The sequence below is a fragment of the Bombus vancouverensis genome, chromosome 10 (genome assembly GCF_051014615.1).
Source record: "Bombus vancouverensis nearcticus chromosome 10, iyBomVanc1_principal, whole genome shotgun sequence".
NCBI classification, from domain to species: Eukaryota; Metazoa; Arthropoda; class Insecta; order Hymenoptera; family Apidae; genus Bombus; species Bombus vancouverensis.
The window spans coordinates 6,094,327-6,111,270 of record NC_134920.1 but is presented as its reverse complement, the minus strand read 5'-3'; the positions used below and the strand labels follow the sequence as shown (position 1 = coordinate 6,111,270).

The 16,944-nt window shown below is 36.8% G+C and overlaps 2 protein-coding genes across 9 annotated transcripts in view; one reads left to right on the top strand and one right to left on the bottom strand.

The window, feature by feature from the left end:
• The first annotated feature begins 2,665 nt into the window (after positions 1 to 2,665).
• On the top strand, positions 2,666 to 4,907 carry LOC117157852 (steroid receptor RNA activator 1-like). 6 transcript variants are annotated; one of them, XM_076622284.1, is made up of 4 exons: positions 2,666 to 2,935; positions 3,508 to 3,840; positions 3,973 to 4,443; positions 4,523 to 4,907. In XM_076622284.1, exons 2-4 carry the CDS (start codon positions 3,522 to 3,524, stop codon positions 4,717 to 4,719), a joined length of 987 nt encoding a protein of 328 aa, XP_076478399.1. In that variant the 5' UTR covers positions 2,666 to 2,935; positions 3,508 to 3,521; the 3' UTR covers positions 4,720 to 4,907. The 6 variants fall into 6 exon arrangements, with proteins under 6 accessions (XP_076478399.1, XP_033192041.2, XP_076478400.1 ...); XM_033336150.2 differs by lacking the exon at positions 2,666 to 2,935 and adding an exon at positions 3,100 to 3,225; XM_076622285.1 differs by lacking the exon at positions 2,666 to 2,935 and adding an exon at positions 3,156 to 3,174.
• Positions 4,908 to 5,645: 738 nt separating this feature from the next.
• The window catches only part of Tet (tet methylcytosine dioxygenase-like), a 146,915-nt gene continuing 135,616 nt past the window's right edge, over positions 5,646 to 16,944 (bottom strand). For all 3 annotated transcript variants that reach the window (XM_033336140.2, XM_033336138.2, XM_033336144.2), the window contains one exon: positions 5,646 to 16,932. In XM_033336140.2, the coding sequence (XP_033192031.2) occupies positions 14,232 to 16,932 (2,701 nt within the window). In that variant the 3' untranslated portion in view covers positions 5,646 to 14,231. The remainder of the gene's footprint in view (positions 16,933 to 16,944) is intronic.

The following is a 16,944-nucleotide window of genomic DNA, read 5'->3' as shown; positions in this document are numbered from 1 at the left end:
TGTTAAATATAATGTTCACTGACTGAATACTGTTACGTGTTGACTCTTAGAATACTGCTGCAAGAGTGAGTCTTGGGGATGTTGCTGTTGTAGAGGAAGGTTCGTGGTGGGTGTGTCTCAAGTCTGTTCCTAACTGATCATTGGGTAAAGACGTATGTTTGAGGATTGGCCTGCCTTCGTGAAGGTTCGCGCGCAGGTGCCCTTACACTTGGGGAAAATAAAGAAGTTTCGTGATTTAAGAGTCTTTTCCGTGGGGTCCTAAAGTACCCTGACTGTACAATAGGCCCACTGTTTATGATGGGTCCGCACTAGGGTAGCGTAGACCCTTGACGGTCGTCCTGCCCGAGGATCGCATCTATTTCACATAAAGCGTCACGGCAATTACCAGGCGGTCACTCCAAATCCCGAACAGTGGAAGTTTCTTGTAAGACGAACTCAACGCATTTTATAATGCTTGACATCAAAATGGTAAAAAATCAATATTCCGACCTTGTTTTTAAACGCGTACATTCAATGAATGTATGTATATATTGAAAATATGGCTCATCATTTTCAATTTCATGCCTTTCATCAGATGGTAAATGAAACATAAAATATTAAATTATGTATAATATAGTTTTCTAATTTACCGCTACATTTTCATTTCGCTTTCCGTAGATATGCTTTCCGTTTTTCATTCCGACAGTATTTATAATCATTGATATTGAACATTATCAATACATCTATTAGGGGAGTGGTTTCATGTAGAAAAACTCAAATTATTGAATTTCGGCTACTATCGGGAAATTAGCAGTAATGCTGTAATGATTGATTTAATTGATCGATTTATGTAATCGGAAAATAGTCGTGTTCAGTTAAAAAGTTTGAACGTTCTCTAAACGCTTTGAAAATTAAATCACTTTACTATCACACATCAATCAATTCAAGAGTTTAGAGAGAATAGGGTCATTTGGTGAGTACAATTCATTTAACACTTGTGTTAAATATAGAGGACCTTCATAGTAAAAATCAAAGACACATACTCTGAAGTTAAAGAAATCAAGGCAGGAGTTCCGCAAGGAAGTGTCCTAGGACCAATTTTATACACATTATACACGGCCAACATACCAACAACTAACAATAGCAAAATACTGACATTCGCGGATGACACAGCTGTACTAATCAGGCACACTAACCCTGGAACAGCAGTTAAATTACTACAAGAACATATCACAAAAATAGAAAAGTGGCTTCAAGCAAAACAAATTAAAGCAAACCCCGATAAATGCAAACACATTACATTCACACTGCAAAAACAGAAACCACCAAACATTATACTAAACGGCACACACATAATACAAACAAGGCAAGTCAAATACCTAGGACTCCACTTAGATACATGATTCACATGGAAACAGCATATTAAAGCAATAATAGACAAAATACAGATAGCAAGGAGACAAATGTACTGGCTAACAAGTCGAAAATCCAAACTAAGTCTAGAAAACAAACTAAAAATATATAAAATGGTCATAAAGCCAATCTGGACATACGGAATAGCACTATGGGGAACAGCAGCAATGAGCCATATAACCAAAATAGAGGCAATGCAATCTAAAATACTGAGAATAGTAAACGCGCCATGGTACGTTAGAAACGGACTTCGGTACTTCGGAAAGACCTGGGAATACCAACGGTCAAGAAGGAGATTAACAGATGTGCAAGAAGGTACAGAGAAAGAATAGTAACGCACCCAAACCGGCTAGCAGCGGAAACGGTCGGCAAACGGTCATCAAACATAAAAAGAAGATTAAAAAGGAAACACCCAACAGATCTCACAAAGGACATAACCTAACAAACAAACAAACACTCACCACAATAAAGAAATAAATTAATCAAATTCGAAGATAGTATCCCATTGGGGGTAGCCATCCACATGTTATATTATTATACCACTAAGCTATAATATTTTACCAAATGTCCTACTGGACAAATTGTAAAATGTAAATAAATAAATAAATAAAAAAAAAATATATACAGGGTGGTTGGTAACTGGTGGTACAAGCGGAAAGGGGGTGATTCTACGCGAAAAAAGAAGTCGAAAATATAGAATAAAAATTTTTCGTTTGAGGCTTCGTTTTCGAGAAAATCGACTTTGAATTTTCGCTCGGTACGCGTGCATTTTATCATGTCTCGTTATAACGGATCTCACTGTAGATTTTTAAAAAAATTAAAAAAAAAATTTTTATTCTATATTTTTGACTCCTTTTTCCGCGTAGAATCACCCCCTTTCCGCTTGTACCACCAGTTACCAACCACCCTGTATATTTAACACAACTGTTAAATGAATTGTACTCACTGAATGACCCTATTCTCTCTAGACTCTTGAATTGATTGATGTGTGATAGTAAAGTGATTTAATTTTCACAGCGTTTAGAGAACGTTCAAACATTTTAACTGAACACGACTATTTTCCGATTACATAAATCGATCAATTAAATCATTAAGTCATTAAATTTAATGATCGGCATGTATCGTATTTAAAGGAAATTAATATATAAATTTAATACATTCACACGTATCTGTAGGATGGAACCTCCTCAATGCTTCTATAATATCTCATAAACCATTTCTCAACAACCCACATTGGGTTGGGTTATAGTAGCAGTATTAATCCGGCTGCCATGAGGCGGCTGAATTAATAGTACTCTTAACCCAACTCAGCTTGAAAACTGAGGCCGAGCGGTGAGATATTTTTGAATAGAATTCGGAAACTAAAGACAATCGCCGGTTATATGTTCAGATCAAAGTTGTTGAAAATGTCGAGCCTTATGACATATTTCAAAATTATCGAAATCGGAAAAAATGTTCTTCATCGACAACTTTATCGGTTTAGCTTTAGAGGAATCGCAGAATGGAAAAGATGAAACATTCTGGAGTTTTTGTTAAATTGAGGGTAGGTTTAGTCCTAAGGTAAAATTAAAAATATTTATAATGCTTCGCGACATCTCTTTTGTGACATTTTACTCATGTAAAAAGCCCTTTTTGATATATTAAAGTTTGAAAAACTAACCAAATTGCTCACTATTGCTGTAGACCTCTGGTGGCAGAGTGAGGAAAGTTTCCAGAGGATTTTTTCGAAGTCGATATTACAGAACGTCTGACACAAGATCCCATATAATGTCATATCATCAAGTCTGTTTTATACTTATTCAACCTTAATATGTTTACGATTATACCGTATAAGTAAATATGCTTATAACAGCTTATAAGTGTTTATCAAAATTAATATCAATACTAATCTTAAATCAGTTTTACTCTACATATCATTTTCTTTTGACATTTCTTTCAACATAAAATTCGATAAGATTACAATCAAAGATGAGCGAAAAGAAAACAAGTAATATAAGCAGTTCGACAAATGTATTTAGCTAGTTCTCTGTAATATTTAGTATAATAATAATGTTTATGATACAGAAATACATTTAGTAACATGTCTCATTATCTTTATGTAATTTTATTTTGTAGATCAAAAACGTTCTATGCGAAAGGTTTTATTAGGTCATGACCCTGGATGGAATGATTCTCCAAAATGGATATATTTTACTGGACAAAGTTCCATAACGCCTACTAAGCGACTACTGAACAAGACGGTAGCATTTCCAATGGGATCTATACAAGCTATAGATAAAGAATCTTCTGTAAATAAGCCATTAAAAATGCCACCACATATACAGGGTTGGATTGATCTACTAATAGCACCGCATCCTCCATTGTTATGTCCTTCAAACAGAAATATAGAGGGCAACAATATAGAGGTTGATAAAGAAAAGGCATTAAACAAACTTTTGAAGGAAACAAGTAACATAAATACTTTGACATATGTATTTAGCTGTTTCTCTTGAATATTTAATATAAACAATAATAACGTGTATGATAGAGAAATATGTTTTGTAACATGTCTTATTATCTTTATGTAATTTTATTTTACAGATCAGAAACGTTCTACGCGAAAGGTTTCATTTGGTCATGACACCAGATGGAATGATTCTCCAAAATGGATATATTTTACTGGACAAAGTTCCATAACGCCTACTAAGCGAGTACTGAACAAGACAGTAACATTTCCAATGGAATCTATACAAGCTATAGATAAAGAATCTTTTGTAAATAAGCCATTAAAAATGCCACCACATGTACAGGGTTGGATTGATCTATTAATAGCACCACATCCTCCATTGTTATGTCCTTCAAACAAAGATATAGAAGCAAACAATATAGAGACTGATAAGGAGGAGACATTAAACAGTGTTTTGAAAAATTTGGAAACTGTAATAAGTGAGCATATATTGGAAAAAGATAGAACTAAGGAGGTAAAGAAGAGATTAGATATATTGAAGGCTGTATGGCTTGAAGATAAATTAAATAATGTGATATACAAGAATGTTTTAGATTTGTCTACAGGTTAGTTTTGTGACTAATCATTTCTTAAATACATTATTTTTTTTTGGAGGTAGAAGAATAATGGAAAATTTGTTTCCAGCTTTACGAGAGGGGAATGTTAAAAAAGCTGATGAGATACATGCTTTATTAATGATGCAACATGCTAGTCTGTGTAGTGCATGGATGCCTGGGATTAGGCATATTATTTTAGAATTGGAAATCAAAATGAAAAATTCAAATGTAACACAATCTCAAAGCCCTGAATTACATTTGTTATCTACTGGAGAGAACAAGTAAATGATGATTCCTTGGGTATATAATATTTGCATGCAGTAACTGTTTTGCGATAATTGACATTATCTTTTCGCTTATAAGTTTATATATTAATTGATGTTATTAAAAAGTGCACAGCAAAAAGAAACTATTGATATTATGAATGTAACAAATTTTATTATAATAAAACAAATCCCATGAAATTTATATAATGTGTATTGTACTTCTGACATCTATTGATAACGTGGAAGTTTGTTGTAAGACGAACTCAACGCATTTTACAATGCTTGACATCAAAATGGTAAAAAATCAATATTCCGACCTTATTTTTAAATGCGTACATTCAATGAATGTATGTATATATTGAAAATATGGCTCATCATCTTCAATTTCACGCCTTTTATCAGATGGTAAATGAAACTTAAAATATTAAATTATGTATAATATAGTTTTCTAATTTACCGCTAAATTTTCATTTCGCTTTCCATAGATATGGATAGTTCGAATATTTAGCAGTTTCACATAGTGTTAATTTAACGAAAAGTATTTCATGTAAGTGTAATTAAATTGTTTTGATTAGCAAAGTCTGTACTTTGTTGACGCGTGTTTGTAAGTAAAAGTGTTAGTTACAATGTTAAAAAAATCTCTACAGTATTTATAATCATTGATATTTAACACTATCAATACATCTATTGGGGGAGTGATTTCATGTAGAAAAACTTAAATTGTTGAATTTCGGCTACTATCGGGAAACTAGCAGTAATGCTGTAATGATTGATTTAATTGATCGATTTATGTAATCGGACAATAGTCGTGTTCAGTTAAAAAATTTGAACGTTCTCTAAACGCGACAAACGCTTTGAAAATTAAATCACTTTGCTATCACACATCAATCAATTCAAGAGTCTAGAGAGAATAGGGTCATTCGGTGAGTACAATTCATTTAACACTTGTGTTAAATACATAACATTTTTATTGTACCATGATATGCATGATTAATGCTTCCGTTTATCGAATCTGCGTAGCGAATTTCTTTCCAACTTCTACATATTCTTTACTATATGGAAAAAGCAATTTTATTACAATAAATAAGAGAAATGATCGTGTAGAAAATGACATGCGATGAGTTATATGTGAGCGAATACAAGTATCTGATTCCATGGATGTATCGAAGCAAATTGATCGATTATATTAATCTCAATCAATCGAATGAACATTTAACATTGATGAGGAAAATATCGATCGAGATCTGGTCTTTTTTTTTTAAACCGCGGATTCAATTAAATTGTCATCGTTGTTATACATCGTTTGAAATGATCTTTCATATTAATTTAATGAACGGCACGTATCGTATTTAAAAGAAATTCATTATAAATTTATTACATTCACACGTATCTGTAGGATGGAATCTTCTCAATGCTTTTATAATATCTCATAAACATGTACACGAATGATCAACAGAACTGTCCAAAAATATGTGTACATGTTAATGATCATTTACCTACGCGCGAAAACATTAAAATAATTCTTTTCCTTCTTTTTTTCATTTTGCATTCATTCTGTCTTATTTCGTTTCTCGACGAATGGTTACACGAAATACGAAAAATGATCAAGTCTTCTTTTTATCATAAAAGTTTCTTGTATTTCTCATTTCTCTCTTATGTATATTCACAAAGGACAATTACATCTTACTTAATAACATATTTTTCGTCTAAATGTACTCTTATGTCAATAATAGTCATCGATAGCAATGATCAGTTTAAATTACTCTATCGCTTATCGTCTATAAATCGCTACTAAACTCTAAGCATACGGTGTGTATGTATGTGTTTGTACGTGTGTATCCGTGTCTCTGTGTGTCTTTTCCTCTTATTTGTACGTGTGCGTACTGTGTATACGTGTGTACGTCTGATTTCTCATCGCTCAAAAGCACACCCGTGATTTTGTTTTTTTCCTTTCGTTTTTTTCTTTTGTATGTGAGTGTTTTGTTGTTTCGTAATTGATCCACGCGCATTTCGCTACGTATTTCGCGTTTCAGTTGATCGATCGGAATAGAAATGCACGCCGATCAATGCTTTGACCTTTTTTTTTATCGTTTGTCACATTTCTCTTTTTTGTTGTCGCCTGTTCTAAAAGTAATATTGAAAATTAAAAACATGGACTGGAAACAGAAATAAGAAAAAAAAAAATACAATATGTAATAATAATAGTAATATGATAATAATAGTAATAATAATAAGTTACATCGTCAACGTTCACGATGGTACGACAAAAAACGAAGATCACTCTCTGACGTAATTAATTAATTAATTACTTTATCTTCACGAATATTTACGTTCGTTTCATTCGCTCACGTTCATTGTTGACCGATAATTTTTTAATTACCACGTTTTCTTATTCTTTTAAATTTTTTTTTTTTTTAATCGAGAATGAGTTTTTCCTCATTTCTTTCGACCATCATTGCTTCGCTATCCCTTCCGCTCGTTCGGCTCTTTTTGGCGCGATCGAACTTGGCGAAAGGCAATAAAACGCTTTACAAGTAAATATATATATATGTAGATTTATATATATATATATATATATAATATATATATATTCATTATAAAACTTACATCTTAAACTTATGACCATCTATTTTATTAAATCGTCAATATATTAGATTTTCTTTCATTCATCATTTTCCTCTTTTTTCCATCTCATTTAGTCTCGCGTAAATAAATATTCATAAATACACTTTTTTGGACCGGATGCATGGGGAATGTTTTTTCGATGGATCACTTCGTGTCTCCCCATTCCATTATGCTTTATTATCTTTTAATTATATCTCTGTCTCGTATCTTTTTTCGTGATACCTATTCCATTTTCATTTCGTTTATTCTCGAAGCACTATCTGCAATCACGATTGAGAGAGACGATTTTTCTCGTCATAGATCGTTGAACGAAAACGATCGCGAAGTGTAATCTACGATACCAATAATCGAATCGATTTCACGGAATATCATGAAAAGAAACAGTAAAGAATCATCATCATAGTACTTTTTTTACTCGTTTCAATTCTTTTATACTATTAAATCTGCAACTCTTACTTTTTTTGTCTATTCGTTTTCCGTTTTGAATGTTTGTTCGTTCGTAAACGATCATCGCGTCGAGAAACGATCCATCGAAACAACTTCATGATTTGCGTCGCGGCCCGAATTTCGATTTAAAACTTTTTTTTCTTCTGGGTTCTTTATCCAAAAATATATGTACACATATGTAACCGGTGTATACGTAGCGCTATATTCGTATGCCCTATTTCGGGGGATCCAGGGAATATTGTTTTGGTACCTAAGTGCAAAAATTGCGAGCGACGCTCTTTTTATCATTCCCTCATTTTTGACCTGACTCTCTTTTTCTGATTCTCTACTCGATTTTATTTATTTATTTGTTTCTAACAGCGTAACACACCCTGTATGTATATACTAGCTTGTGTATATACATACAAGTTTCCTTAAATATATACATATACATATTTAAGAGATAAACATAAATATGTGACGAGCGTTTCGCGATTTTCGCACTTACCGTTAATTAACCTGTTACTTTTAATTTACTTTACTTTTTTTTATTTTGTTTTGTCAATTCTTATCGATCGATCACCTATTGTATTATTCTGGCTTCATAAGGCGGACAAGTGGTTTCATTACTTTTTTGTTCTTTTTTATTTTTTTTACTTTATTATTATTATTATTATTATTATTATTATTATTATTATTATTATTAGTATTATTATTATTATTATTCATCTCACGAGACAGATATACATCAAGTATATTTGTTGCGTAAATATTTATCTGTTTTGCATCTTTGTAATTTGTTCTGCAATCGTTATTACAACTGTTATATTACGCTCGCTACAAACTATTTAAAAAATTTGTTCAACCCCGCTTAGCTTCAACTCCTCCCCAAACTTCCTCCTATATTTAATTCCTACACATTCTCACCATATCTCCTTCGTTTCGTTTACTTCTCCTTCTTTCTTTTATATATTTTTTTTTACGAGTTTTTTCATAGGTTTTTTCGTACAAAACAAAATGGCATCTTTTTGGTATTGGAAGAAAAAATACAGTTTTCAACCTTTTTCTTTCTTTCTTTCATCCTTCCTTTTTTTCCTGCTCTCATTCCGCCTCGTTCGTACAACCACGTTATCGAATCATGCCCTGATCGACGCTAGAATCGATTTTCTCATCCAACTTCCGATCTTCTTTTCGAAAGGAAAAAGGTACAGAATTGGCAATAAAACTCGTTCGCGTGCGTCACATTCATTTTCTTCCTGCTCTCGCTACACACGACAATCATCATCGAGTACAACAGCTAGCGATTCCTCTTCTTACGTCTTAATTATTACCGCAAATATTTAATACTATTTTGGCATCGTGACGATACAATTTTTTCCACGCATCCTATACAAAAAAAAGAAAAGAACAGCAACGATAACCAGCCGATTTTCCCTTTTCACTTCTGTTCCGTTTCGTCCTGTCCTGTTTCGTTTGTTCTGTTTATCGATCGTAACTGGAAGTTCGACCGGTTCGTCGTATGATTTTTACGAAAATATTCCTTTCGAAAAATCCTGCGACGAAACCTGTTCTTCTCTTCGTTTTTCCTTTTGTTCCTTTTCTTATTTAGTTTCCTTTTCTCAAACATTCCTTAACATTGTACTCACGCACGCAACTGAGAATCATTCGGAAGTCGACGAGAGAAAAACCTTGTCTGTGTGCATCGCGCGGATCAATCTAAGCGGATCCATGGATCGCGATCGAGGAAAGAAACGTGTGCGAATGTGAAAGGAACAGGAGCGTTTCAAACGACGATCCGTCCACGGCTGACGATCGCTCTGAGACATATATAATAACAAAATAAGAAAACGTATCGTTTCTTCATTGTTTGTAAAATTGAGACAGAATTAACATTTATGATAAATCGAATCTAAAAAATGTTATAATAATCACTGGTTTCGTTTTGATTCTTCATTTCATTATCTCTAAAATTCATCTGTTTTAAAATATATAATTCATCAGATTGTAAAAAGTACGAATAGTTGTCGATAATAGATCTATATGAAATCGATAGATCACGATCGAGAGTGTATAATAAATCTCATAAAAACATTCTTTTCTCGTCCAATCATTTTTCTGGTTTCACCGTGCGTTTCTTCTTATTTGTATCGTTTTAATTTCATTTTAACCGTCGCATGAGCGTTCGAAAGCAGAGAATCATTTCTACGAAATCGAACGTGAACAGTCTTCGATGAAGACCGACGTGGGGTGAAGCCACAGCCGAAGACGCTTCACGATCGACTAGAAACATTCGTCGTTAGCAAATCGTTCGTAAGAAACAAGAAGAGTGTCGTGATCGAAACGATTGCTTGCAAAGAAGAAAGAACTGGATGACGAACCAAGCTTACATTTTTGTTTCCTTTCTTTATAGGACGATCTTTCAAAACGGTTAAAAAAATAGAAATGTATTTTGCGATTTCAGCGTGAATTTTTATTTCTTTATTTTGGTTTTGTGAGTTTTTTTTTTTTTTGTTTGTAAGATGTTTAATTGACTGGCTGAGATCGATTCTCGGTATTAGAAAACCTAATCGAAAAATGGTACTCGTCTAATAGAAAAATAGTCGATTTTTATTCACCGTTTATTTATTTGATATCATCTACTTTAGAACGCAGAGACTGCGGAGTCGTGCGTTAAAAATGGAGGAACGATTACGCTCTTAGCGAATAAAAGTTCGTCGTACGGTAAAACGAAGGACGATACCGAGATATAAAACGAGAAAAAAGAAGACTCGATTAAGGAAAGAAATTTAGAAAACGGAAGGGACGACTAGCGTTTTAAAAAGGTACGAGTGTGTTATCGACGATTTTGTTTCACGCTCGTGCTAAACAATTTTACAAAAAAAAAAAAAAAAAAAAAGAAAAGAAAACAGAGAGGAAAAGAGAGAGAATATAAGAGAGAACACAAAATTAAAAGAAGAAAAGAAAATGGGAAATAAGTGGAAAGGCTTGGTGCGTACTCTCGACTTGAACTCGATCGTTCGATGTTACGAAAGAAAAGTTAAACCGAAGAAAAAGAGAGGAAAGGAAAAGATAAGGAGAGAAAAGGAAGATAGAACAGCAAAAAAATATAATAATAAAAATATAATAGACCAACGCGTTTTGTCAAAACTTAATTAATAAATAGTCGGATTAAATTAGATTATATTACTAATTATTACTGTTTGTCGCTAATAATTATTATTACTACTACATTATGATAATAATGAATGATAATATATTAATGATTCTTATAATACTTCGATGGGCGAGGAATGGACGCGTCTTTTCACCACCCTTCCTCTTACAATAGTAGCGCCTCTCTGTCGATTATCGTGCAGACCCATCGATTTTCCACGAACAACCATGATTTTCCATTTTCTATTCGATTCTCTTTTCGATTTCCTCCCCACGCATACGCTTACGCGTTAGCGTGGTCGTGAATCGAAACTTCGAAAGGCAAGAAACCGATCGATCGATTGTTTCGATTCAATGAACCAATTAAACAAAACTAACACGTGATCATGATTCATCCTCGGTCTTATCATCGAGCAAAATATCCCTCGATTTTAGCTATTTCTTTTCAATTAAAAAGACCTCTTCAGGAGCGTTCAGACGATCAATATTGTTGTCAATATTTCAGATTTTCAACAGTATTGTACGTACAAGATCCTCTAGATGACCAATATATATTGTCAATACAATGTTAAGAACCTTAAATATTGACAATAATATTGATCGTCTGAATTCTCCTTTCCACCTCTGTCTTCTCATTCCCTTCGTTCGATACCACGATTCTTTTCTTTTTTTGATTTTCATATTCATCGATCGAGTCACAAACGATCGATGAATGAGTTAAAAAAAAAAAAAAAAAAACAATACGATCGAAGGAAAAGCAGCGGATCTAGCCGGAAGTGGCGATGGATGTCTCGAGGTAGCTACGCCAAACGTAGCTGGTCTATGTATAGAAAACATAGGGATCGTTCGAACGACGCGTACGATTAATACGGATGCTCCCGGTTTTTACTCTTTCTTTTTTTTTTGTTCTTTTTTCATTTTCTGGCTCTCTGGCTCATCTTCCAACACTGGCACTCGTTAAATAACGTCGAACCTCACCGGCTGGCCGCTGTGATCTACCGCGAAACTATTGGATCTCTGTGCGCGTGTCTTCCTCGCTCGAGAAGATCGCCTCTCGAAAGGCTTATATATATATATATCTATAACATAAATCAGGATACCCGAGATCCATAGATTTGATCGTGGATCTGGAATCGCGATTATAGACTCTAAAGGGCTTGGAGAATGAATAAAAAAAAAAAAAAATAGAGAGAATAAAAAAGAAACAATGAGAAGATCGTAGCTGACGAAGGAAATGGCACCACGACGACCGACGCATTTCTCTCCCCCTCACAGTTCGATATTCTATATTAAAAAATTATCTCACGATTCTCTCGTGTGTATATGATGTGTATATTTGTGTGTGTTTGTACTGAACCGACCCGAGAATTCGATATTAATATTATAGCAATTATTGTATATATATGTATAATATATATATCATCGAATCGCCTGTGTGTGCCTCTTCGTCACATCGTTCTTGCTCTTGAATCTTTCTTACGTGATCGATTTAATAGGATAGAGCTACGGATGCAAGCACGTGCAAGTGAATTACGAAATAAATACGATGATTAACAAGCACAATGTACAATAGACGAACGAAAGGAGAGAAAACGAGAGAAAGAAAGGTTTTAGACAATGTGTGCAAAAGAAAGAGAGAAATTTAAGAGAAGAAGGAGAGAGAGAGAAAGAGAGAGAGAGAGAGAGAGAGAGAGAAGAGAAAAGAAATACATTAAACGTTGATATTTACCGTTTAATTAATTAGCTTAAAAACTTGAGATCATTTTCGTGTCAGTATATGTATTATACGCGTGTACGTGTGTAACGTGTCTATGTGTGAGCTCCGTTTTTCCATGTGGAGCATCGAAGATTATCCAGACGACTTTTACAAAGGATCCACCCGAAACTATATATGCATATCGTCGTTCGATTTTTTGGAGTTATGATTTGTGGGCGTTTTAGATGATTTATGGGCTGGACGATATTGGATAAAAATCTACTACGATGGCGCCGATTAATCGAATTAGAATTAAGGACGATTTTGGTCCTGCATGATGCACATGTATGTGTGTGATGATGCAACAACAACAACAACAACAACAATGGGGTACACGTGTTACAAAAAGGAGAACGTGCGGAAAAATAAACGGCAGATCGACTCTCATAGTTACAAAATTGATCCAGCTTTGTAGAAAAATGGATCATAGCAAGCGCGCACGTGCTACCAGCGTACATGTTTGCAACTCCGTGTGCCGTGTGTTAAAATGTTGCGAAGAAAACAATTATCTATCGCGTCTAGGCATGGACTAGCTAAATACGATTACGACTCTACCAAAATACGAGACCTTTTCCTAAAAATAACAAAAAAAAAAAGAAAAAATAAAAAAAGAATCAAAGATATATAATTGGATACGTTTCATTCGTTCTTCGTCTTCCTTTCATTATCTTACTTTTCTACATCGTTTTTTCTTCTTTTGTCCTTTTTCCCATATTTTTACTTTCCATTTATTCTACTCTAGGTCGTATAACATATTCGAAGTCATTTCTCGAAAAGAACAATGGTTCTTCGAAAGAACATGGCCGATCGCCCTTTTGTGCCGTTAATCCAGTTACCGTGAAAATTAGCCTCGATTGCGATCAAGTGTTTCTCTAAGCGCGTGACACGTCTCTGTCGATCAGCTGCTTCGTATTCCTCCTCCACCTTCAGCCTTGAATTTGCCGTTCTAGATACCAAACATCTTCATCGTGTTCGATATCCATTGTTGATCTGATTTCCTTTTCTTGTCTGCTCGCAACATTTTACCGTGATTCGTGTAAAAGATCGATATAAAAAGGGAAGCCCCGATTAAAATTGAATCCTGCGACGAAACGTCTGCGTTGCGAACCAGTCACCTGCTGCTAACTTTTCTTGCTTCTCCTCTGTTTCCCCTGTCTGTTACGTTTATTATTTATTTCCCGAAAAAACGTGAGATAGAAAAATGGCAGTGCAAACGTGTTGTTTCTTCTTCATCTTCGTTTTGTCTTTTTTCGTCAATAACAACTATACACATCTAGGACGATGACCTGATAGAATTACGATAGAAAGCCTCTCATGATGACAGTTTGCTCTTTTTGCTCGTTGATCCCCTCTCAATGTTAGCTGCTTGTTGCTCTGTTTCTCTCGTTGTTCTCGTGACTCGTTTCACGTTCTTCGTGTCGAAGTTGCACGGCACGGAACAGCGTCGTCAAGTGAGATTCGTGTCGTTTGAAACCCACTTTTTCACTCGATCAGTCCGACGAGATCGCTCGATCGATTCCTGGCACGGTTCTTGCTCATCGATGGCTGGAATCGCGCCCTCCGACGTTTACTCATCCAATGGCCCCTCCCTCCTGATATGGGCCAGTTATCATGCACGGATGCATTGGGAAAAGGGTGGTCCAGGTCATGGTGGTATACGTAGGCGATCTCATCATGAACTGAGAACTAGGAACACTGGGTATGTAAGGTAGCGGAGTGGATTTTTCGGTGTTGATTGCACTGGCTGGACTGGTTGGAGTTGATGGAGTAGACAGTGATTGCGAAGTGGACGATGATGTAGTAGTAGTGGTGGTGGTGGTACTCGCAACACCTAGTTTCCTGAGTCGCATCTTTTCTTCCCATTCGTCCCATCCGTGTCTTGGTCGGTTAAGATTACGATGTTGGTAAAAGACCAGGCTGATTCTGGTTGGATTCAGACGATTAGGCTTTTTGAGAGCCGTGGTGGCATGCATCTCGTGCTTGGCGCACTCGAACAACACGCTACCGTGGTTCAATGCAATGGCGACTCCACCCATCTGCGAGTCCTTGAAGCACTCTTCGTTGTCGGAATAGTCGGCTATCTCTCCTAGTGGTTCTGCTTTTGGAGGAGGCTCTGGTAACACCGGAAAGTAGGGTGGTGGTCCGTAAATATCCCAGCGAGGAGTGTCCCATCTCGCCCAACCCGGATTCAGACCTTGATACGGGGGCACTCCTTGATAGGGATATTGAGGCGAAGGAAAGCAGGCTTCTCTCTTTGGTTGCTGATAGAATTGAGGTGGATACTCCGGCGTCTGATGGTGTGGATACGGTTGGTGATAGTTGTAGCCTTCCCAAGAATTAGAATATGGTTTGTCGAAGACAGGGTATGTTGGATACAGTCCGTATTGTGGGAAGGAAGCGTGAGGATGTCCCAAGCCCGGCATCCCGTGGAAGTCTTGCACCTGTTTCATCTCTTCGGCCCATGGAAAACAATTCGAGTTTGGATTCGCGATGTTCTGCCTGGAATCGTGGAAACCCTCCTTCGTCTTATCTTCCGGCCACTCTGTTCTTCGTTGGTTACCTTGATGTGTCGTCATGCTGCTTTGCACCGCGTTGTTGCTTGGACTGTCCGCGTAGACACCGTTCCGCGTCGGCTCCTGAGGCTTAAGGAACGTTCTATTGGAAGAATTTTGATATGTATTGTCTGTGTTTGGATTCTGGTTTGACGCTGTCCTCGACGGTGGTCTGCCCTTTGGCACCCTGAACGGAGAAGGATCCGAGGGTGTTTCCCAGCAAGGTGGTTTCGACTGGTCCGGATGCGGTACTCTATCGTTCCAATTAAATGTTTTCTGGTGGTCTGTAGGTTGCTGGTGATTCCTATCAGGACCTATTTGATCGTTATAAATCTGTTGTTGATCGAAAGGTTTGTTTTGGTCGGGGTACCAAGTACCTAGCATGTTCCAGCTTCCCACTTGGTCGGAGGGCGCCGGTGACATTTGACTAATTCCGGGTGTCTTTTGTTCAGGAACCTTATACATCCGATATTTTCTCTGATCAAATGATCCTAAGCTCTGAGTGCCGTTTGGTGGATTGTTGGGCGGAAGATGCGTCGAGCTGTGTAGCAATAGATCCGCATTCGTGGCGCTGAATGGCTTGTGACTAGTGTTACCCATGCAAGAAGACACCGACAGGCCAGTGAACATGTCCGCGTTCGAATCATGCTGGCCCTGATATGGAAGATTTCTTCCGGACTGCGCGGTATGAGGGGGGTGATAATGGCCTGGTATCCTGTTCACGAAAGGCTGTTCGATCTGCGATTTTTGAGCCTCTAAGTAGTTCTGCGTGGTAGGGTACTTTTGCTGACTAGAATCTTGCGCAGGTCTGGAGTACGGCAATTTCGACTGATCGCAGCTCTGGCCAACGTTTCGAACGTTATTTACGTTGTGCGATTGATGATGATGATTCGTTCGGTTGAGTGCGTTCCTCTGATCCAAATGGACCGGAAAATTTGTACAGCTTGTCTTCGGGGATGTACTACCCTGCCTGGTGTCGTACATATTCGGATAACTTCTGGAATTGGGGGGTGGGTGGCCATAGCCCGTGTCCGGATACCCGGAGCTTCTTGGCGAAGCGATTTTCTGGTCTTGATGTGTAGTTGGACATCCTCTAGGAGACATGGAGTAACCGATATCCCCTGGTGTTCCTGTATGAGAGCTCCTTGGTGAAATAGGATGAGCTCTCGGTGAGTGTGGATAACAGTTCCTCGGCGAGTCCATGGTGGAATTAGGCAAATTTCGCGAACCTGGTCGATGTTCATCCTGAGAAACGGTGCTCCTAGGCCTGATATCGTCTAGACTTGTACTGTCTGGGTCAACTTTTGCGTCTCTGTCCAGACCACTGAACGAGTATTCTCTCCATGGGTTTAACCAATTATTTTTTCGCTGATCGAGCCAACCGTTTCTACCCCACTGTTGTTCATTCTGGTAACTCCATCCTTGGTACATGGACACTGGACTGTCTAAAACAGTGGAGGACACCTGAGAGCTTTGTAATTGAGCATCCATTCCTTCGAACATAGAAGCCATTTCCAGGGATAGTTGGGAGTCCCTCATTTGCGGTCTAGGTATTTCTTGGTGTCCTGGTACGCGTCCTGGGTCCGCCATTTTTTCAGCAGTGCTTTTGGAACTATCTTTCTTATTGCTAATGGTATCTGGCTCGTCTTCTTTCCTTTTCTTGCCGTGTCTTCTGCAGGGTTGGAGTGGAACCGATCGAACTCTCACTTCGCAAGGATATCTATGAATTAGA

What these genes read in the sequence shown, in the direction of transcription:
- LOC117157852 (XM_033336147.2), top strand. An exon ending in CAAACTTTTGAAGGAAACAA is followed by an intron (nt 3,841 to 3,972) that starts GTAACATAAATA and finishes TTTATTTTACAG; the next exon opens with ATCAGAAACGTTCTACGCGA. An exon ending in TGTTTTAGATTTGTCTACAG is followed by an intron (nt 4,444 to 4,522) that starts GTTAGTTTTGTG and finishes ATTTGTTTCCAG; the next exon opens with CTTTACGAGAGGGGAATGTT.